Genomic DNA, 23,762 nt, shown 5'->3' on the forward strand with positions numbered 1-23,762 from the left:
TATTCAAATATTTAATAGACAGGTAAAGTTTTTTAGATGTGAATTCCATGCTAAAGATATGAAAAATGAAGAACAAGTTTATACACAATTTGCTCAATATCATAAAAATGAAACAGGCCATGCAGGTATTAATGAAAATTATGAAAAATTGAAAATACTAATATACTGGAAAAATTTGAAAGTTTTGATTCAAAAATATATAAATAATAGCGATGTTTGCAATAGAGCAAAATATGATAGAAAACCTTTAAAACCAAAATTTCAATTAACGAAAACACCATCGTTTTATTCTCGAACTTTCTACGAGTCGCTTGGAGGACGATGCGTCGATTGTTGAGAATAGGAAAAAAAGGAAAGTGTATTAGTTTAAGAAGAAACACCCAAAAAAAATTACATATCCATCGACCACCATAACCATGTACAAAATTATAGCACAATATTTCCTTAAATTACTATAAATTAGAGTAAATTACATGGTTATTTCAATGCACTTTATTTCATGTGCGACCTTTTTTTGTTCGTATAGATAAATAGAAATACAAATATAAAAATCATATAATATAAATTCATTCGTGATATTTTCTTTATTTTTTAAATAAAAATCAAATAGCGATAGATAAAAATGCGATTCGGGTATAAACATCTGCGCCGAGCACCAAACGTATCGGCGCCGACTTATAAAAATTGGGAACCGCGAGCTTTATGTGTGTGTACGGGGCTGCGATATCGGAGTCCATCGTGGTTGTCGGGCTGATGCGCATATAGTTGTGGATTACTTGCATGCGTGGACATGCGGGCATTCGTATCATGTCTGCCTCGCAGTACGAGGAGGCAGCCGTGTTAGCCACCGACATGAGTCTGCACTAGTTGCAGTTTCCTTGCGAGATCGCGCGCAATTAGCGATGTAGGTGCGCAGGCGTCTATGAGTGCCCTCACGAGGTGTAGGCGTCCTCTTGCCTCGATTTTTACAACCGCCGTGGGTGAAATGGCTGTCGTTGGCAGCAAGGAAGGAGTTAATACGCTGGCTCTATCTGTTAGCCCGGCTCTAAAGGAGCTAGCCCGGTGAAGCTGAAGAGACCTAGTCTCCAGTCTGGTCGGGTTGTGCGCTTGGCGGCGGCGATGACGACGATTGTGCGAGCGACGTTCATGTCGCAGAAGGGGGCGGAAAGTCCGAGTTTCCGTTTCCTGTCGCGGTGATGGGCGGAAAGGCCGTGTTTCCGCTCCGAATTCAATTAACTCTCCCTCCTCTGGTTCTGGTTGAAGAGGCCTGGTTTCCGTTCCAGAGTCTAAAGCATGGATTGAGAGAGCATCGTCGGAGCTTGAGGTCAGTTGTTCGCTCCATGGACGGTTTTGAGGAACTGCGGGGCGGCGACGGGTATTTTTCTCGATGTGCAGCATTGTGTGGTGCTTCTCGTTGCAGCGCCGGCACCATGCGTCGCTGGAGCAATTCGCTGCACAGTGGTTGACCGCAAGGAAGTTTACGCAGTATTTGCCTATGAGTGCCTCCCGTAGGCGCTCTTCCGGTGTCTTGGCTCGGAAGGTCGAGCAGAGCCGCAATGGGTGCTTTCCCTTGCACAGTGTGCAAGAAAGTGGGTACCGGTTTGGATGTAGCGCCGAAGTCTTCTTCAAAGTACTGTAGCGAGTCATCTTCCTGAAATTACCCTGTTGACGATTTTGTGTTGTTTGTTTTTGCCTATCATCTAAGACTGATTAGGTGGCGAGAAAAAGTGCATAAATTATTTGATCGTGTGAACGCTATTAAAATTGCATAGTGTGGAGGTGGCCTTATGTGGTGTGAAATGCATTACACTAGCATAGTGTTGTAAATAATAATAATTAAATAAAAATATTTTGCCTTTAGCATCAAAATTTATGTTATCGTTATGGTTTTATTTGTCGTATGTTTTCGACAAAGTGGCCTGCCACCAAAGGAAATGTTAAATACAATTTGTTTTAATAATTATTTTCAATTCTTCCTTGTTAATAAATTACTCCTTGCTCAGTAAGTTCAAGGGCAATGCATACATGTATTGCTGTAGAAGGAGACTTTCGGTTTGCAAGCAAAACATATTTTTCAAATATGGCATTTGCAATGAAAAAAATTAAATTTAAAATTCATAAGCATGAGTTATGCCTCATAGTTTGAAAAAAAAACAGTTTTAGATTCACTGTTGTAAAATTTTAAGGCGTCGAATTAAAAACTGACGGCATGGCATCACCGTATGTCATGAATGGCATTTCGTATCTTTGGTTATGTGCGCACCATGTGCACATGGAGATTTGACAGCCAGCCGAAAAGCTTTTAACCCGCGTGTATTTATAAATCGTCATAAAGAAAAGTAAATAAATTATATTTTTACAAAAGTTTTCTATAATGCCTAAAGCAAAGAAAAGAACCGATAGTTCATCTAGCAGTGATTCTGGACCCGACGATAGAAATGTACCACCGGTGAAAAAATCTAAAACAAGTAGCAAGTCAGAAAATCGAAATGGTCCTTGGACAATTGCGTCAGGTGCGTATAAATGAGTTTAAAAGCTGAAAAATGGTGGACATCCGTGAGTTTTACGAAAAAATTGTATGACACAAAAAAAAAGCTTATCGAAGGTCTCTATAATGCGGGAGACACGTGTCTAATTGTTGAAGATGTCATAACATCTGGTTCAAGCGTTTTTGGATACAGTACGCGATTTGCAAAGAGAAGGTATTGTTGTCACCGAGTTCATCGTCATCGGCACAAATCAGGACAAATTTTGGCAGCAGAAAAGGTAAGTAAGTGAACACAATGAAATTTGCATAATTATTAAAGTATTTTCTTTTACTTTCAGACTCGTGAGCATGCTCTTCTTGCTTTCACCCTTGGTGTGAAACAACTGATCGTTGGTGTCAACAAGATGGATTCGTCTGAACCACCATACAGTGAGGTTTGTTATGAGGAAATCGAGAAGGAAGTATTCTCATCCATCAAGAAGATCGGTTACAATCCAGCTGCTGCTGCATTCGTGCCAATCGCTGGCTGGCATGGTGATAACATGTTGGAAGCATTCACCAACACGCTATGGCTCAAGGGATGGAAGGCTGAACGTAAGGAAGGCAAGGCTGAAGGTAAGACACTTATCGATGTTAGCTAGATATTGTTGAGGTTAATGCACAAATCTTCAGAATACAATGAAATGTATCTGTGTAATGTTGTTAAGTTGTAATGTAACTCGTCGTACGTAATACTTAAAGTCAATAGCTAACATATTTTCCGTATTATTAAAATTAGAAGGGTCTTATTATGCTTATTATAATGATATAAAAGATAATTACACTAGCCGACAACGGATTTTGCTCTGAAATAAAAATTATATATTTTGGTTCCTGTTAGTATGTATATCATTAGAAAAATAATAAAAAAAAATCCTTAGGTCCAATTACGATAATATTATTGAAGTTATACTTCTTATACGAGTTCGGAAAAGGTTGCCATAGATTCAGGTGCATGGAGTACATATCAAAGAAACCTATGAAAATATCAAAAATCTACTACAAAAAATACAGTATGCTAAACATTCTTGGAAAATTTGTTCTGATTTAAAAGTAGTTGGGATATTACTAGGTATGCAAGCTGGTTACACAAAATTTTGCTGTTTTATGTGCGAATGGGATAGCAGAGCTCGAAGCAAACACTATATCCAAAAAGAGAGGCCAAAAAGAACAGACTATGTACCTAATCAGAAAAGTGTGTCCAATCTTCGTCTTGTTGAACCCGAGAATATTGTATTGCCACCCCTTCATATAAAATTAGGCTTAATGAAAAGTTTTGTAAAAGCAATGGATAAAACGGGAGAAGGTTTTCAATACCTTAAAAGTATATTTCCGAGACTTAGTGATGCGAAATTAAAAGAAGGGATTTTTGTGGGGCCAGACATACGACGAGTTATGAAGGATCAAAACTTTGTCTCTAAACTAAATACGCTAGAAAAAAAAGCATGGCTTTCATTTGTTGAGGTTGTAAAAAATTTTTTGGGTAACACTAAATCACCCAATTATGAAGAACTCATATCAAGCCTATTGACGGATTTTCAGGCTTTAGGGTGTAACATGTCCCTGAAAATACATTTCCTACATTCGCACTTGGATTTCTTTCCTCCCAATTTAGGTGCAGTCAGTGATGAACATGGGGAGAGATTTCACCAAGACATATTGAGTATGGAGAAAAGGTATCAAGGCAAATGGACTCTTAGCATGCTGGCAGACTATTGCTGGATATGCTTACGTGATAATCCTGACTACCAATACAGCAGAAGTTCAAAAAAGTACAAGAAAATATAAATTGAGGGATAAAAATTTGTAATATTCAATATATTTTTTGCAAAAACTTTACTTTTATTTTTCTCTTAACCTGGACCTAGCAATTTTTTTTTATATTCAAATTATATATGTACCTTATCAAAGCAACATAAAAAAACAAGCTTGGTTTCAGAGCAGAAAAAAAATGTCAAAATTGTCGGCTAGTGTTATTTGAATGGTGCCGACGCATTTATTGTAATGTTGGCACTTTTATACCCATACATACGTATTTACGCTCTTCCAGTTGCTGAACACAAGTGCAAGTACTGCAATTGGGTTGAATATTAATTTTTTCTGTGAAGCTAATATGCTATTCTATTTAATTGCTTTATTTGCATTACTTATGCAATCGTTGCAAATGTATTGTTACGAATTTACTCTTGCTAGTTTACTTTGTTAGGTTCGTATCTCTGGATTGACAAATAAAATCAACACTGTTTAATTTAATTCAACAACTCTTTATTTCACAACTCGTCTACACTATAGCAGTTTACTCTTAGCACTGACTGATTACGTTGGCGCTGCCACGGCTTATATAGCCACGCACTTCTCGCTGATGCCGACGTGTCCTTCTAGAATATCGCGTCTGGAAATTACCAGAACATACGGCTATACGGCGCCAGACGCAAGCAGACAGTCGCGGCGCCAGACTCAGCAATTGTTTAACTAGACAAGCAGACAGTGCGGCGCCAGATGTCTACAACAAGACAAATGCTATTCCATATACCTACAACTATTGTTCATAATCAGGGATGCATATAGCAATACAAATAAAACTTAATACTACTTTTTGTAGCACTGCCCTCCACTAAAGCCTAATCGTCCCGATTAGGCACAAATCCTCTTGAACCAAATGGGGCGAGCCTCTCCAAATGTACTACTTTCATTTTACATCGTGCTTTTCCATTTCTTTGTATGCGGTATACCACGTCATTAAGTCGTTTCATCACCATATAGGGTCCTTCCCAGGCTGTCTGCAGTTTCGGGGACAAGCCTCTCTTTCGAAGTGGATTGTACAACAGGACCAGATCACCTTCTTCAAAACCTTTTGAATTTGCCGCTTGATCGAACCGGTCCTTCATCTTATTGCTCATCAGATGCGTATGCTGTCTTACCATTAGATGCAATTCATTCATTTCTTCCTTTAAGGCAGAACAATAATCTCCATCATTTCTTACAGCTGTAGGATTCGTTCCAAACTTAAGATCAGCAGGGAGTCGCAGATCAGATCCGAAAATAATCTTTGCTGGCGTGTAACCAGTTGTCTCGTGCTTCGCTGAACGATACGCCAGCAGGAACATCTGGATGCACTTGTCCCAATTCCGTTGATCTTTATCAACGATTTTCCGCATATGTTCTTCGAGCGTTCGGTTGAATCTCTCCACCATTCCATCTGATTGTGGATGTAACGCTGTTGTCCGTGTCTTGTGGATGCCCAATAATGTACAGACTTCTTGGAAAATGGAAGATTCGAAATTCCTGCCTTGATCTGAGTGTAATTCGACGGGCACTCCGAACCTTGTTATCCAATTTTCTACAAACGCTTCGGCTACTGTCTTCGCTTCTTGGTTTGGTAAGGCATATACTTCTGGCCATTTACTGAAATAGTCCATGACAACCAGTAGATATTTGTTTCCGGCCGTACTGGTTGGGAATGGACCTGCAACATCCATTGCGACTCGTTCAAATGGTGATCCCACGTTGTACTGTTGTAGCCTACCGCGACTTTTGGCTTTAGGACCTTTAGCTGCCATGCACTCTACGCAATTACTTATCCATTCTGCTATGGAATCTCGACAACCGATCCAGTAGAACCGTTGTTTAATCTTCTCTATAGTTTTTGTAATTCCAAGGTGCCCTCCACTAGGTCCATTGTGATATTCTTTCAATACTTTTGGGATCATGGACTTCGGTACTATGATCAGAAGACGAGACTGTTTGCCATCTTCACTTTCCCAGGTACGATGAAGGTATCCATTAACGAGGTTTATGCTGTTCCATTGGGCCCAATATGCTTTTGCCGTTGGACTCTCGTTACTTATTTGTTCCTTTGGTGGTCGTACCCCATTTTCTTTGGCTATTATCAGTTTTGCAAGATCAGGGTCCTCCAGCTGATTAATTCTGATGCGGTGAGGAGTCCAATCATCTTCAGGTTCTATATTCAGTGATCGCACGTCGATTATACCTTCTTTTCCTTCTGATTTGGAGCAATGTTTAAATTCCAGTGGACAAGGGCGATGTGATAATGCATCCGCATTTTTGTGGTGAATCCTCTTTCGGTGTTCTGTTGGTTGTTTCCATTTTGATGGGTTTACTTTTATCTTGCAATTTCGGGCAAAGTGACCCGCTTTTCTACAGTTGAAACATCTGCCTGTTGTATTTACTCGCTGTGCAGCAATTGTCTTCAGAGTCTTCAATATTTCTTCCATCAGCGCCGGTTGTTCCATTTCAACCCTTTGTACCTTGTGTGCTGGTTTACTTAGTAGGGAAGCTGTTTCCTGTGTGAGGGCGTGCGAAACCGTTTCAGCAAACGTTCTTTTTGGCAATGCATATGCGGCGCGTTTGGTGTCCACATCACGAATTCCATTTATGAAACATTGAATTTTTACCCTCTCAATGTAATCCACAGGTGCATCTGCATTTGCCAAATGAGCCAGTCGTTCTATTTCAGTTGCGAACTCTTGCAATGACTCGTTCATTTTCTGACCCCTATTTTGCAGTTCGATCTGGTATATTTGTTTCCGGTGCTCACTACCATATCGTCTTTCTATCGCACTCATCAATGCCTCATAGTTGTCCCGTTCACAGTCTGGAATAGTCTGAAGGATTTCTGCCGCAGGTCCTTTCAATGATACAAACAAGGACGCCACTTTGTCCGCTGCATTCCAGTTATTGGCCAATGCTGTCTTTTCAAACTGAAGTTTGAAAATTTGAAATGGAATACTTCCATCGAATGTGGGTGCCTTCAATCTTGGATTATTTGTTGATGGTGCAGGGCCATGCAGTTGCAGTTCTCGCATACGATTACTCAGTTGAAGAAATTCTGATCTTAAATTTTCTTCGTCATTTTTTATTGTGCTTAATTCGTCTTCAAATTTTGAAAATTTCTCTTGCACTAGTGTATTATTTTCTGTAATCTGTTGTACCAAACGCTTTTCTAACTGCGTATTATTTTCAGTCATTTGTTGTGTAAGGCAAGACTTTAACAGCGATGTATTTTCAGCTATTTGTTGTGCCAGACGATTTTCTGTTTGCACTGCATTTTCTGCCATTTGCTTAATAGCCACTAACAACGTGTTCATGTCTACACTTGATGATGTTCGTTGTTCTTCTACTTTCTCTTCTACCTTTGTAGAAGTTTCTGGCCCAACAAATTCGAACTCGTCCACATTAATTCCATCCGCTTCCATTGCTTCACGTAATCGTGCCTGCAGATCCGCCTTTTGCCCGCTTATCGGCAAATTACGCTCCTCCAGTTCCTTTTTTAATTGCTGAATTCTCAATTCTCCGAATTTAACCATCTTGAATTTGGATTATTTGACAATCCCACTTCTGACACCAATTGTTACGAATTTACTCTTGCTAGTTTACTTTGTTAGGTTCGTATCTCTGGATTGACAAATAAAATCAACACTGTTTAATTTAATTCAACAACTCTTTATTTCACAACTCGTCTACACTATAGCAGTTTACTCTTAGCACTGACTGATTACGTTGGCGCTGCCACGGCTTATATAGCCACGCACTTCTCGCTGATGCCGACGTGTCCTTCTAGAATATCGCGTCTGGAAATTACCAGAACATACGGCTATACGGCGCCAGACGCAAGCAGACAGTCGCGGCGCCAGACTCAGCAATTGTTTAACTAGACAAGCAGACAGTGCGGCGCCAGATGTCTACAACAAGACAAATGCTATTCCATATACCTACAACTATTGTTCATAATCAGGGATGCATATAGCAATACAAATAAAACTTAATACTACTTTTTGTAGCAGTATGTTACTCTATTATTAACGTAAATTTCCATGCTTATGTTCAGCTATTAAAAGGTGAAAAAATATAGCATGAGAAAGTACATAACTAAATATTTAACATTTTGGCCGATGCGAATAGGGTGGTAGTAAGACCAATTTGGCAAGCGGTCTTGCAACTTGGCCTTTTTCAGTGATGATGTCAACTACTCGCACTCGGGTATCAGTGCCTGGGTGTATATTAACAATCCTACCCAATATCCACTCGTTCGGTGACAAATTGTCTTCCTTGATGACGACAAGCTCACCTGTCTTTAAATTTGTTTCCACTTAATGCGTTTCTGCATTGCGTTCAGGTATTCGGTTTTCCACCTTTTGCAGAAGGATTGATGTAAGGCCTTAAATTTTTGCCATCTATTTACGATAGAGGCACTGCTTTCATTTATATCCGGTTCTGGTGGGGCCATCAGATGTCCGCCGACCAAAAAATGTCCTGGAGTAAGTGGCTCCAAATCAGTAGGCTCGTTTGAGGCTGTGCTTAACCCTCTTATGCCCGATGTTGCATATATGCAACATTTACATATATTCCTCTAAGTCCCGTTATATCAGTTTTTTTGACGCGTGGTTTTTTGCATTATGTAGTCTGGTTTATTGTGTAAGCTTACAGTGAATTGTTCTATCATAAGCTATGCAAGGGTTCATTCAGTAGGCGTTTTTCGTGGAGTGAAACCGTCAAGATCGCGAATTGTCAAGATCGCGAAAAAAGGGGTTTACGCGAAAAGTGCTTAAAAAGATTAAAATAGCTGTTTTATTGTTAAACCAAGGGAAAAACATGAATAAATAAACATAATATAGTTATTGAAAATAAAAATAAATCATTGGAAAAGTATTAAGTTTGTTTAAAATAATTTTGTAAAAGTGCTGTTGTCTATAGGCAACATCCTGTAATTAACGAACCAGGACATTCAGGACTTTGAAATTTTAATCACTTCATACTTGAGTTAAGACTAACACATATCTGTCCTAAAAAATGTTTTAGCTTCGCCCACTTTAATTCGGGCATGAAAGGGTTAATGGTCGCGAATTAAGGCAAGACTCAATTCGGCATAAGAGTGTGTTAAACTCTTCAAGAGTGTATTTGTGCCCAGACGCAATCTTGCGAAAATGATTCTTAAAGCTTTTCACACCTGCTTCCCAAAGTCCGCCCAAATGAGGAGCTGCAGCAGGTATGAAATGCCATGTAAGAGCTTGGTGGCTATACCTTGAGATAGCATTGTTGCGAGCATCGGCTATGAAGGCTTTAAGTTCGGACCTTAGGGATCTCGATGCTCCAACGAAGTTTGTACCATTGTCCGAATAAATATTCTTGGGGCAACCTCTTCTAGAAACGAATCTAGAGAGGGCTGCTAAAAATTATTATATTGATAAATCGGTAGTGGCCTCCAGGTGGATGGCCCTGGTAGTAAAAGAGACAAACAGACAGACATGCCCTTTGGATACACGGCATCCTCTTCCATGGTAGCTTTTTATTTCGAACGAACCCGCGAAATCTACCCACGTATACGTAAAAGCGCGTGAAAATGTGGGTGGTTGGGTCGGAAGTGCACCCATAAGTTGCGTCTGACCACGTTTTTTGAAGATCGTGCACGTCTTGCGGTTATGGATAATGGATCGTATCAAGTTTTCACCCTTGGAATCCAATACTGAGCCCGCGATAGCCGTAACATAAGCTGGTTTTCTCCATGCAGAGAGACTTGATGAATAAACTGGATTATTAGACGAGACAATACGCAGTTGTATGGAAGGATAATTGGATGGCGCTCATTGTATGAGAAATCGAGAGACGCACCGAGACGGCCACCAGTTCTCATAACTTCATCTTTATCGAGGAATGGATTAATAGAGAAGATTTCACTTTTTGCATCGATGGGCTTACCGGATTTCAAACAACCATATTCTTGACCATATTTCTGCTTCTGCGTATTTATTATCAAACGTCTTGTCGTTACTTTAATTTCTTCGGATGAAATTAAGCAAGACTTTTGTTGAAAGGAAGCTTTTGTGTTTGGATGTGTTCTTCGAGAGAATCTCATAACGTATGATAAGACTCTCAAAGCTCTCGGCAAACTAGAAAAACGGTCAAGAATGTCGTTAGAATTCCCCTGTATTGTTGTACAAGCATGTACACTAGGGTGTGTCATTCTGAGGCAACCTTTTTTTTTTCAACTGAGAAACAGGCTCTAAACTTTCGAAAATGTGTAAAACAAAGTCACTCAAAAGATGAGCTCTTAATATTAATGTTAAGAGGTGCCTATTTCAAATTTTCTGTTTTCCATATAAATTACATGGAAAAAAAATCATTTTTTTTGTGGTGATTATTGTGAGGAGGTTTTATATGTGTCCCGATAGCTGCCAGTAGGGATGGTAAACTCGACTCCGATTCTACTCGAAAATCGAGTTTTCTTGTAAAATAATCGATTTTTAAAAATCGATTTTCAGTAGTCGAAGTGGATTAAGAATCGGTTCTTGACATTCGAAAAATCGATTATTTTACGAGAAAACTCGATTCTCGAGTAGAATCGGGATCAAGTTTACCATCCCTACTGGCAGCCATCGGGGCACATATAAAACCTCCGCACAATAACCACCACAAAAAAAATGATTTTTTTCCATGTAATATATAGGGAAAGCAGAAAATTTGAAATAGGCACCTCTTAATATTAATAGCTCATCTTTTGAGTGACTTTTTTTTACACATTTTCGAAAGTTTTGAGCCTGTTTTTCAGTTGAAAAAAAAAAGGTTGCCTCAGAATGGCACACTCTAATGTACACGTACCTGTTTTTCCTCTATTGTAGTCTCGTAGTCGTTTTGTTGTAATGGCCATTTGGATTGATCTTCTTGCAGCCAAGAAGGTCCCTGCCACCACAAGGTGTTATCCACCAAATCCTGTGCCATAAGTCCCCGACTGGCTAAGTCTGCAGGGTTAGATCCTGAATCGACATGATTCCAATTTGCGTTGCCGACCATGAACATGGTGGCTTGCGAATCCATGCGAGAACGATTGTCGAATCCGTCCATAATTTAAGTTTAAGATGTGTCACCTCCAGGTTATTGACGACAGATTCAACTGTTTCGGCCAGTAATACGGCGCCGCACAGTTCCAGACGCGGTAAAGATATAGTTTTGACAGTTGCTTCTCTGGTTTTTGCCAATAGTAGGCTGACGAAAACTTCGTTGCTTGTCTTTACGCGCAGGTAGACAGTTGCTCGGTATGCTTTCACTGATGCATCACAGAAATAATGAATGGACACATCGTCCGTTGGCGAAAAGTGGACCCATCGTGGAATTTTAATGTTATTTATGTACCTGTGGTTATCCATGAATGTGTGCCAACGATCCAATGTGGTAGGAGATACAACCTCGTCCCATTGTGTTCCTTCTAACCAAATGTGTTGCATTATCATTTTGGCTATTACTATTATCGGTGCTAGCCATCTTAGTGGGTCAAACAGTTAGGCGATATCTGAGAGGATAGGTCTCTTTGTATAGGATTCTGGGCTGAGTATTGGTTTTGTTTTAAAGTAGAAGAAGTCAGTATGTGCATTCCTGTTGAGCAAGTGGTCTTTTGGAAGGCCTTGTAAAATTTTTCCACAATTGGCTGTCCATTTTCTTAATGGGAAACCTGCCGACTTCAATGCTGTTCTTATCTCATTTCCAGCTTTAATTGCAGTCTTTATAGAGTGTTCACCTGCTAAGACATCATCAACATACATGCACTTCCTGAGTATGTTTGAGGCTACTGGTAGTGAGCTTTCAACGTCGTCAGCTAATTGAAGTAATGTCCTTATTGCCGGATACGGAGCGGAGTTGATTCCGAACGTTACCGCCTTCAATTCGAATATAATGGTTTGCTCGGTCGGGCGGTTGCGGAAAATGATTCGCTGGTACTTCGTTTGATCAGCCTTCAACAGGATTTAGCGATACATCTTCTCAATATCACTATTGAAGTTGCTTGCGATGCATTGAACACCACATGCGCGTTTGTCGATGTGCTCTCTTCTTTCTTTACGGCGTGGTGAGGCAGGTAATAGTTGTCACTAGAGTCGGCCGTTTGATTGGTATGTATCTTTACCATATGACCCAGCTCAACGTATTCATTTAAAACCCTGTTGTATTCTTTTTGCAGATTTTCATCTCTTGACAACCGAGCTTCATTGCGATCAAACTGAGGGCACGCAGTCTTTAAGGAACGACCTAGATTAATTTTGACCGGATAGTCTTTCCTGAATGGTAGCGATACAACGTACTTCCCGTCTTCATTTCGCTTCGTTGTCTTTTTATGGAGCAATACCTGTCTTCCTCGCTTAATTTCCTTTCCTTTGACATCTCTTCCAATCCCCAGAACGAAGCTAACTGCTTTTCCAGCGATAATTCGTTATAATACGAGACGCAAGTGTTGATTGGCTTAATTGTATTATCACGCCCCGTGACTATCCAACCGAACACTGTCTCTTGCGCAAGAAGTGATCCCAGTACGTTCTTGCGTATGCCATCGAGCATAAACTGGCAAGTCGGCAAGTTTCCTGTTAATTTCGGCAGAACCATCATGTTCGTTGTTATCGATATAAGTGGGTCAATTGGTGACCGCAACTCGACAAAACATGATTCCTTTACTTGCGCAGATACGGTGTTGTTGATGAGTGAACTGCATAAATGGAGCATTTGTAATTATTTATGCATAAAAAAGCTGAGGGCGTATTAAATTATGTTTTAAACGTGTGATTTAGAGACAAAAACACACCAATAAATATCAATTTGAAATACTAGTGGATATAATGAAGTTGCACTCAGACATAGTTAAAGGATTTTCTCAAGGAGCACCCGCGGAAATAAATGTTTTTTGGGAAGACACTTCAGAAAAGTTAAACGCTATGGGCCCTCCAGTCAAGGACTAGACTGGATGGAAAAAGGTTTAAAAAAATATCACACTTTTATATTATCGGTTAATATTGGTTCATTTATATGTTTGGACTGATTTTAAATATTCAGTTAAAAGGAAAATGGCCCCTCAAACAAGTAAATTTATGTTCCCTCGAAGAGGAGGTCAGGGCTATACTTACCCTTAATAAAATATATAGCATATGTCACTCACTAAATAAATTATTAAAATCTACTGAGTTATTCACTACTGCCCGTGGATCACACGCGTTAAATTAGGAGTAAAACAATTCCCCCTTTCCCTGTACTATGAAGACTTCCTGTTAACTTTGGAATATTTCAGTGCATACACTACATTTTATTTACTTTTTACATTTTTACCTATTTATTTTACTTTTACAGCAATTACTATCTTACAGAATGTCTTTATTTACAACGTGCACAGCTTTCTTGTCATTAGACAATACAAATATGTTTTCTCTAGGGAACTGTAAACTTTTAAATTGGAAGGGTTAATCTCATCGTATCAGAGGGATTCGGAGAATCAATACATCTTTTCCGGTACCACATCCTGTGAGTATTGTGCACTCTATTGAAAAAGTACAAAGGGAAAAGTAAGAAAAGTATCGACCAAGTAGTATATTTTCGTCGTTCGTTCTTTGAAAGAATCAAATGTCTCTGGGGTCAAGCACTGGTAGATTAAATCGTTTTATATCGATCATGGCCATTTGTCTCAACATTAGCCCAAAAAAATATTTGTAGAGATCTGTTTGCATCCCAAACTTATTCTTAACTGAAAATGTCACTTTTTGAGCCGAATTCTCGACATTTGCGGGAAATTTTCTTTTCTTTTTTAATTCGAAGAAAAGTGCGCCTGAGGACCCGTCCACGCTTTACGAAGACTAACGCATACATAGATAATACTATTACTCTACTACTACCATCTATATGATTTCTATTAGGTATTAAAAAATATAGAAGTTTTGTAAAGCAACTTGTATTAGTTTACAAAAGAATGGACCATAAAACATTTCGTGTGTTAATTAAGCATTGCTTTATGAGGGAATAAGAAAAAACACGTTTTTATACAATAAAGCCTTAAAGCAAAGTTGTAGACCTAATATTTACCTTACCTACTTGTTCGTTAGTTGGTGACAGAAATGTTCTTTCTTTAAACCAATATATTGTCTTATAACTTACATATGTTATCAATGGATTTTTATAGGGAAGCGTTTATTTAGTCAGCACGTGTTCCTCGAGTCACAACTGGTAGAATTTGACGGGAATCTCCTGAGAACAGAATTGTACATCCACCCATAGATGAATTTTTGTTGCGCAAAGCGCGCATTGTCCTATCCAGTGTTCGACAGACGTCTTGTTGACATGCTAGCTTTGCCCCAGTCTATTGATGAGCAGTCACGCATCAATTTCCCTGTACCTCATGGGGCATCAAGGAAAAATTTTCCTTCATTGTTAATTGTGGCTCATCTTGAGCTATGTTATTATTTATCACTGGCCATATTTTCCTGAAATTTATTCCATAGATTAACAGAATCAGTTACTTGACGAAACGGTACTATGACGGCAACCATGCACCAGCCGGCACCGCTGCAAACGCTATGCTATGTCTCGCATTTTTTAAATCTGTGATATCTTCGATAATAGTCATTTAAATCATATGTTGTAAAAGGACGTATAGATCTACAATTAAATCAACAATGTAAAATTGATATACTATATTAATATAGACATAGTATACCATTGAGGAGTTTTCTGTAGATCTTTTCAATGTGTACAATACTTAGTACATTATTTTGATAAAACTCGTTGGGTTCAACCTGCATTTGCAATCTAAGAGGAAAACATGTAATTATTTATGACATCACATTAGAAACCTCAAAACAACAGTATTTCTCCACTATTTAATGTATGTTATAATACATATGTATAAGCCTTCTCCTTCAATCATTCTATCTATTAGAAAAGCCGCATCAAAATACAGTTTCGTAGTTTTAAAGATTTAAGCATACATATTGATATAGGGGCAGGAAAGCGACTTTGTTTTGTAGTATGTAGCGACATGAAAAATAATAATATTGTAAGTCGGTAAACATTGCCGCTTTTCATTTCTGAAATGAACATCAGAAAATTCCTCAATATTTGATATTTATCATCGTTGTGGGGAACCAGCTTATGGACAACACGCAATGAATTTTTTTTTTGTCATTGTGATATGAAATACTTAGAAAACATGCCGGAAGCTTGATCGAATATTATTGGTCAATAATGTTGTGTCAGGGGTTTTTCTGTCAAATGTGTTTGTGGTTAAATGAGCCTTGGCCTCCCTCACCGTTTATGTAATAGCATTGACAGACGGCAGCGATAATCCGGATTAAGTGCATTAATCCATTTTAATGTAGGAGTAAGTGAAGATAACTCCTTCCCCAACATTGTTAAAAATCGCAAATTTTAAGCTATTTTGAATGAAAAACAAAAAACACTGACAGCTGTTTTAAAAATTTTCAATAATAATACAAGAAGTTTTATGTTTTGCTGTTATGTAATGATGTAGTTTTAAAAATATCGTGTTGATATTGTTCAGAGCGCTCAGAGCGCCACCTGATAATTAAGTGGCATCACCTACTACTTTGTGTAAATTTAGGCACTCTGCAATCCTGTCATACATTAGATGAAACAATTGCTAAAATAAATTTCATTCGCTTTTATAGCGCGAACAAAACAACACGCATTCGGCTTTTTTGTTCTATTTCGCTAAAATATTATAAAAATGGCAATCAGCTGTTTACGAGAGTTTCAAACTCGCATAGCTGCCGTCTGTTACCTATAAATTAGGATCTGATTAAGTGCGCAGTTAATCCGGATTAACGCTGTCGTCTGCCAACGCTATTACTCTGCCACACCACACACATCATACACACCACATTTTCATTACACCCCACTTTTTATCTTCCACATCACACGCACACAAAAATCATCACATCACTAATACAACACACCTGAGGACACCATATCAAAGTAATGCGTTTGAGTGTTTGAAGTGAGTAGACGGGTTTCTTTACATGAAACTGAACATTTCGCGAAACTCATAATTATAATTAGTGAAAGTGCCACAGTTTAGGGAGACTGGACCTTTCAATTTGGATACTGTACCTAGCAAATAGATAAGTAAAATCTGATTTGTATCAACATTTTATTTTTACTTACTTGCCCCTTTTCGTAGTAAATTTACACAAAATAAAACTTAAATTAGATTTTCCCCATATAACAGTGAACAAAAACTTAATTTAATCTGCCGTTTTGTTTTGTTAGCTCAGCTGTTTCTCTTTCTTCGCTTTGCCTTTGGTTACGGCATTGCCAAAAATTAAAAAAGCAAATAAGGTTTTAGGACAAAGGACTGAATATACCCATTGAGAGGTGTTCCCAACTATTTTTTGGCAGAGATAAGGCCTCTGAAAATAGTTTGGGAAGTACACCAGATAATTCTTTTCGGAGGAATTCAAAGATTTTGAGAACGACTGCAAAAGGCAAAAATGAGGAGACCACCGCTGCTGGACCGATAATAAGTTGTGAAAACGCCGACCAACATAACAAATGCGGAAAACCTGAGCAAATGCAGAACGGTGAACAATTCAAGGAGCTTTAAATTAAGATGTATGGTCAGAGGCATATTAATCAAGCTATGCGAGACCTTGTAAGCTGCATAACAAGTCTGTACGACAAGACCGAAAATCCAGAGGAATCGATGAAAAGAGCTATGGTAGGTAAAGCGTCGCAAGTATCCGCTATCCCCAGAGAAAAGCATACGCCAAAGAGGGTACGAGAATTATCAGGTTACTTACCACCAAACAAAAAACCTAAAAACGCGAACGATAAAGCGCAGGTGTCATATAGTGAGGTCATTAATATTGTACCGAAAGACAGTTCTGTCGATAAGCCCGTATCCAAGAAATGGGTGGACGTGGTAAAGAAGAGAAAGCCGGTTGAAAAAAGAATTCGCACGAAACCAGATGCCATTATTATAACCAAAAGGACGGAGGATCATATGCGGACATTCTCAAGAAAATTAAGTGCGATAGTGGCCTTGAGGAACTGGGCACAAACGTAAGGCACATTAGGAAAACGCTCAAAGGAGACCTGCTACTAGAATTAAAACCTTAAGCAGACAAGAGAGCCGACTCGTTCGAGAGCGCTTTAGAGGGAGTAATTGGAGAAATGGCTGTAATACAGCAAAAAACGCACAACGTCACTATAATGTGCAAGTACCTGGACAAGATTACCAGCCCCGAAGAAATTTGCGACGCGTTACAAAAGGAGTGTGGTTTTCTGAGTATAGGGCCAGCAAATATCAAAAATATGCGGAAGACAAGAAGCGGCACTCAAACAGCCCTTATTTGCCTGCGGGTTCAAGACGCTAAGACTGCCCTTAAAATAGGCAAAGTAAAGATCGGGTGGTCGATCTGTCGCCCCCGGGATTACTCGCCTGTTTCCCGTTGTTACAGATGCTTCCATCCAGGCCACATGGCGCGTAAAAGTAGGAGTGTTATCGACAGGTAATCTCTTTGCACACGCTGTGGAAGCCCGGGACATGTATCAAAAGTATGTACTAACATATTCACATCTTGCTGCAGAGAAGCAAAAGATGGTTTCACATGGGCGCAAATAGAAGGAATATATTTCGTAAGCTGTTATGCCCGTCTCAGCGCATCCATTAGAGAATTGGAAGACTTCCTCCTTGAATTATCTTTAGAAAGTAGATGCATAGACCACATGGCAATCATTGCAGAAGTTTCGTTCTCTCGGGCCCAGGAACCCTCACGCATTACCACTACACGAAAAAGAAGCTGGAAGCAAACAGATTTTGATACTGACGTTTTTGAGACAGCCTGACACCAGGCGAAGGATGCGTCCACTTAGTAACCGCATTGCGAAAGGAACTGGTGGCAGCATGCGACGCTGCAATGCGTAGGGCAAAATGTCACAATAAGTGAAGACCTGTATACTGGTGGAATGAAGAAATTGCCACGCTCAGAAAGCTCTGTCACGCAGCTCGACGTTGCCTACAACGCAATCAAAGCGACTCAAACGAAAATCGTCTCAAAGAAGCTTTTAAAAGCCACAAAAAGCTCTTAAAATCGGCTATAACCCGAAGCAAAAGAAACTGTTTTGAAAAAATCTGTGGAGAAGCGAATATAGACCCCGGGAGACTGCTTATAAAATCTGTACGTCCAAATTCAAAAATAAGCGGCCGCAACCCCAATGCGCTCCGTTCATGAAGAAAGTCGTCGAGGCATTATTTCCAACACACGGACCGATTACTAACGCTGAACAACGAAACGAAGCTGCTGAATCACTCCTACTGGTTACAGAAGCAGAACTATTGGCAATAGCCAAAAATATCAAAAACAACAAAGCGCCTGGTATCGACGGCATACCAAACAGAGCGCTAAAGGTAGCCATAATTTTGAAGCCCACTCTTTTTGCAAAAATGTACAACGCATGCATAAAAGAAGGGATGTTCCCCGATCCCTGGAAAGTCCAGCGTCTGGTTTTAATCTCAAAACCCAAAAAACCACCGGATGAACCTTCTTCGTATCGACCTCTGTGTATGCTCGACACAATAGGCAAAGTGTACGAAAGCATAATAAGAAATCGCTTGGAGATTGCAATCCAGGAAGCCGGTGAACTATCAGAAAGACAATACGGCTTCAGAAAACAGAGGTCTACTATCGATGCACTGAAAGCAGTTGTCTACACTGCGAAAAGTGCAATAAGTGGCAAAAGATGGAAAGGTGGCACAAAAAAATATTGTGCGCTGATCACCCTGGATATGAAGAATTCATTCAACTCTACTAAATGGGAAAATATATTCCAAGCCCTATATGGAATACACGCCCCCCAGTACCTCATAAATATCATTACATTTATTTTAACATTTTAAAAATAGAAAGCTGATCTACGACACCACCGAAGGCATCAAGAGCTACCCTATTAAAAGCGGAGTACCACAAAGATCTGCTTTAGGCCCTCTCTTATGGAATCTAGTTTTCGATGGGGTGCTAATAATTCCAAAGCCTAAAAACGTTAAGCTAATAGCATACGTGGATGACGATAGTGGTAGCAGTAGGTAAAAAACATGATGACCTACAAAATAAATGTAATGAATGCATAAATGGTCTACGCCAATGGTTTTCTTCCAAGAGTTTGGAACTGGCTGAGCACAAAACAGAGGTATTTCTCATAAGCACCAGGAAAATTGAGGAAAAAATAACTCTCACTATAGGAGAGTGCGTAATTACTTCATAACCAGAGTTGAAGTATTTAGGGGTAATATTGGACTCCAAACTGAAATTCAAGCAGCACTTAGCAAACATAGCAAATAAAGCAAAAAAAATTATAACGCCTTTTCAAGAATGATGGCAAATAGAGGCTGTGTGCGCCCCAGCCGCCGACTTCTAATCGCAAAAGCTATGAGCTCAGTTATACTATATGCAGCTCCAGTATGGATACAGACACTAAACATAAAAGCGTATGCCAAACCAATAAATGCGGTGCATAGACTCACAGCAATAAGAGTAACAAGTGTTTTCCAAACTATCTCCAGCGAAGCATCTGAAGTACTAGCTAGTATGCCGCCCATAGGCATCCTGGGGGACGAGCTCACGATATTATATGATAAGAGCATATTTATATGGCAGCAACGGTGGCAAACCTCAACTAAAGGACGGTGGACCCACAGACTTATACCTGACATCCATACGTGGATAAGTAGACGACATGAGGGCCTGGATTTCCACCTGACCCAAATATTAAGCGGACATGCGTGCTTCAGAGGCTACCTATACAAATTTCAAAATTACGTCAGTCCGTATTGTTCGATGTGTGCAGAGTCCATGAAGACTCTGAACACGTGTTTTTCCATTGTCCTCGGTTTCGAAACGTAAGGGAAAATTTAGAAACTGCACTAGGTGGTAGCCTAACGGTGGAAAATTTGACTCCATTTATGTGTCAGTCCTCTGACAAATGGGTAGCTGTTCGCGAAGCGGCAACTTCCATCATGACTACATGTTACACAGTTACAGCAGAGTAGGCGTCAGTCCATCCATGTTATAGAGGAGACGTAAAATGTCTTGTCACTCCCCTATCTGGTGCTTCCGTGAGAGAGTTTTGAGTTGGGAGTAGGTTAGGTTTTTAGCGGATTAAATTCCTGAGCTCCGGCTTTCGATGCTTCCTCTTACTATTAAAAAAAAACCATACCAAAGTAACAAAAGGGACCGACGGACGGAGCACAGGGCTCTTCTGATTCCGATCGACAAAATCAAAAAAATAAAAAAAAATGCAGTCCAAAAAAATAAAGAATGAAAAAAGTTCAGTGAGAAAAAAAATTATATTCATATATGTATGTACACATATATAAACGCTAAATACGGGCATATGCAAAAGTGCAGTTAAAAAAAAAACAAGTGAGGTGTCAAAACTGTGCGAAAAATGAGAGTATGCGTACATACATATAGTGGGGTGACCAAAAATAACAACAACGAAACCAACGTACAAATGTGAGGTGACACAATTGTGGTGCAGAAATTAAAATACATACTATATGCAATATACATATGTGCAGTCAGTGCAGTGACCCCAAAACAAAAGCAGACTGTTGGTTATAAAGGTTCCTTCTGATCCGGAATCGATCAGGCCTTTGACAGTGAAGGTGCTTTCGTTGTGACATGTTGGCACCATGGCTGTACCTAAGAGCATGCTTCGACTGGAATTAATAGAGGCCACATGAGATTTAGTAGAAATCTCAGTAGTATCTGTGCTGTCGAATATCTAAGCTATTTTCTCACTATGATGTCTGTGAATCATAGAGTGATGTCTCTGCTTACATTTACGACAATTAAACATACTTCTAAAATTTTTGACTTCATGTGACTCCGATAAACAGTTTAGGCAGACGTGGAGTTTTCTAACAGAATTTAACCGTGCGTTAGGCTGCATCTCAATGAATCTTTGACAAGTCTTCGAAATGTGCGATCGAGATGAGGACAGTTTACATTTAATATTGTTTGTCTTGGCGTGATGGGAATTGATGGGCTTGGATCCAATCCTTGACTGCAAGGTTGGTATCCGGCCTTCACCATCAGCCGACTTAATATTAGGTTAAGTACTCAACTCGCCTTTGAGATTTGATACACTCTCAAGCGTTTTAACCCGTTTGGTTAAAAACTTGTCTAACTCAACCCATTTTGGGATCTCTGAATCCGAACCCTGAGATTGTTCCCAAAGCGACAGTGTATAGTAAGGCAATTGGATAGAACACAAATACGTAAATATAGCATCCCAACTCTCTATATTGATGCCATGTACATACATGTAAAGCTGAAATGCAGTTATTTATCTCCTGCTGTAAATTTCTGAGTTCGGCCTTAGATTCTGTTGAAATGTGCAGAAGTTTGAACAATAAATTTAATTGGGTGTTGACAAGCACTCGCTTGTTTTCATATCTACACAAAAAATTATTCCAAGCCAATGCGAATCCGTTATCCGTCAGAGGCGCTTTCGAAACTATAGCTTTCGCCTCACCTCGGGTTTTTTTTACTCAGGTGGAAGAACTTCTCCACTGGAGATAACCACGAGTTATTCCCATAAATGGCAGCAAATAGATCCTAACATCTGTATCTATATCTGTAACATTACCTCTGCCCACAGAAATTTCAGTTCAGCTTGTTGTACTTGTTGTTGGAGCAAAAGACTCCTCAAACTCCAGTAGAGCGTCTGCAGCTCTGGTAAAGGCCCTGATGGATTCCATTGTATTTGACAATTGAATCGGAATTGCAAAGATGTTGTACAAAATCGGATCTAAAACTTTAAAATTAAAATTTAAAAAATATGTGGAAATATGTTGCAATAAGTTTAAAAGTTATAGAACCAATCATGGACAAACTACAAATTGAGTTGATAATAGGTAGTGCGTTGTTTCGTTGTGAAGCGCAAATTTTCGAAGGAACAAAAAAATTAATACATTTAATAAAGCAAGTACACAAACAAAGATTGATTTGTGCTTAGTTACTTTATTTAAATCAAAACATAAATAAAAATAAAAATTCTCAAGTATTTATTTGACTTGTTACCTTTGTTGGTGTTGCTCACTTCACTTGTTTTATTTGTTTGTTTCTTTGTTTTTTGTCGCGTCTGCACTGCATCGTTACTGGAGCTGCGTTATTGTTGCTTGCATTTATTGCTATTCGAACAATACATGGAAAGGCAGAGTGAGCGACTAGACCAGTGGTCGGCATTTCTTAACACAATTGTGCAAACTAACTTCACACGTACGCTTACGCTCTATCGTTCAGTCGTTGTCGAGCCAGCCATAGATAACTTGATCAGAATCTCTTTTCTTGCTCTCTCGCTTGTCAGCTGGCAGGGCACCCTGATCTGTTTTTTGAGCTGGCAACAAAACACAATCAGGGTAACGCCAATCAGCAGTTAGTCAAAAAGGCGGGATGCCAGAAGAGCAGCGCTATAATTACTTGACGAAATTAATGTGAAATGAAATTTCATTGAACTATGCGAACATATTTCGGCAAAATAAATGTTTATGTAAATTAACTAATGATTTTGCATTTTAGCATTTATATATGTATGCATTTTCAAAGTGTTTAATTTAGTGTTTTGTATAATTTATTATATACCCAATCTAATATTTTTCAGCAGTGGCATTATTGGCAAATGTTATAAAAAATGCGAGTTTTGACAGCTCTCTCTCGAACCAAAGAGTCTCGTATCAAGTTATCTATGGAGCCAGCAACGAATTAACATCACGCAAGATTATAGCGCAAAACCAAATATGCCCTGCGAGAAATATTTTATGATACTAAATGCCTTTGGTGCCTTTTATGTTCCAAGTCTTTAAAAGATAATAGGGAATATACGCTTAAAAGGCATTTTGTTAATTTTCATTATACTATAAATTATTTATAAAATTTGCTTAATTTTAATTCCAATTTCTCACTGGGCTACTTGTTTTTCGTGCTCACCAACACAGTGACAGATCCTCTCATGCCGACCACTGGACTAGACTCAAATTAACCACAAAAAACGGAGAGAGATTTGTTGACGCTCCAGACGATGTTTGTGCGTCCGAGAAATTTATACTTCGAATAACAGTTTCATTATATATTATATAAAGTGAAATGATCAGTGCAATTGCGAGGTGTATTTATTGTTGTACTTAAATGAAGTACAGTGCGCATTGATTTTGGTCGTAGAGTGCCAAAAATATGTTTTGGTCTCTACTTCACACAGCACAATTGGTTTTGTACATAACTTATACACAAATTGCCCAATTTAGTGAATTATAGCTTGCAGAGCACAAGTACAAAATATGTTTGGCTGTAACCTTGCGTACTGCTAAGTCAGGCAAATATTTACATAAAAGAGTTCTCGTACAAACACATAAGCATATATGTATTTTGAAAAATGGCCGTCCTTCCGGGTCATA

The 23,762-nt window shown here is 39.1% G+C and overlaps 2 protein-coding genes across 2 annotated transcripts; one reads left to right on the forward strand and one right to left on the reverse strand.

Moving 5' to 3' along the window:
• LOC105224248 (synaptotagmin-7) overlaps window positions 1-23,762 on the reverse strand; it is a 566,903-nt gene that overhangs the window by 76,627 nt on the left and 466,514 nt on the right.
• LOC125779482 (uncharacterized) lies at window positions 2,313-13,545 on the forward strand. Of its 2 annotated transcripts, XR_007423279.1 has the most exons (4): window positions 2,313-2,766; window positions 2,827-3,103; window positions 12,027-12,426; window positions 12,495-13,539. XR_007423279.1 is itself a non-coding variant. In XM_049460843.1 (3 exons), exons 1-3 carry the CDS (start codon window positions 2,524-2,526, stop codon window positions 12,140-12,142), a joined length of 636 nt encoding a protein of 211 aa, XP_049316800.1. In that variant the 5' UTR covers window positions 2,313-2,523; the 3' UTR covers window positions 12,143-13,545. The 2 variants fall into 2 exon arrangements, 1 of the variants encoding a protein (XP_049316800.1); XM_049460843.1 differs by having other exon boundaries at window positions 12,027-13,545.

Source organism: Bactrocera dorsalis, chromosome 6 (genome assembly GCF_023373825.1).
Source record: "Bactrocera dorsalis isolate Fly_Bdor chromosome 6, ASM2337382v1, whole genome shotgun sequence".
In the NCBI taxonomy this organism is placed as follows: Eukaryota; Metazoa; Arthropoda; class Insecta; order Diptera; family Tephritidae; genus Bactrocera; species Bactrocera dorsalis.

Bases quoted from the DNA above. Each gene is read 5' to 3' on its own strand.
- LOC125779482 (XM_049460843.1), top strand. From the start codon at position 2,524: ATGAGTTTAAAAGCTGAAAAATGGTGGACATCCGTGAGTTTTACGAAA. The intron at 2,767-2,826 runs GTAAGTAAGTGA...TTTTACTTTCAG, and splicing joins AAATTTTGGCAGCAGAAAAG to ACTCGTGAGCATGCTCTTCT. The intron at 3,104-12,026 runs GTAAGACACTTA...TCTCATTTCCAG, and splicing joins TAAGGAAGGCAAGGCTGAAG to CTTTAATTGCAGTCTTTATA.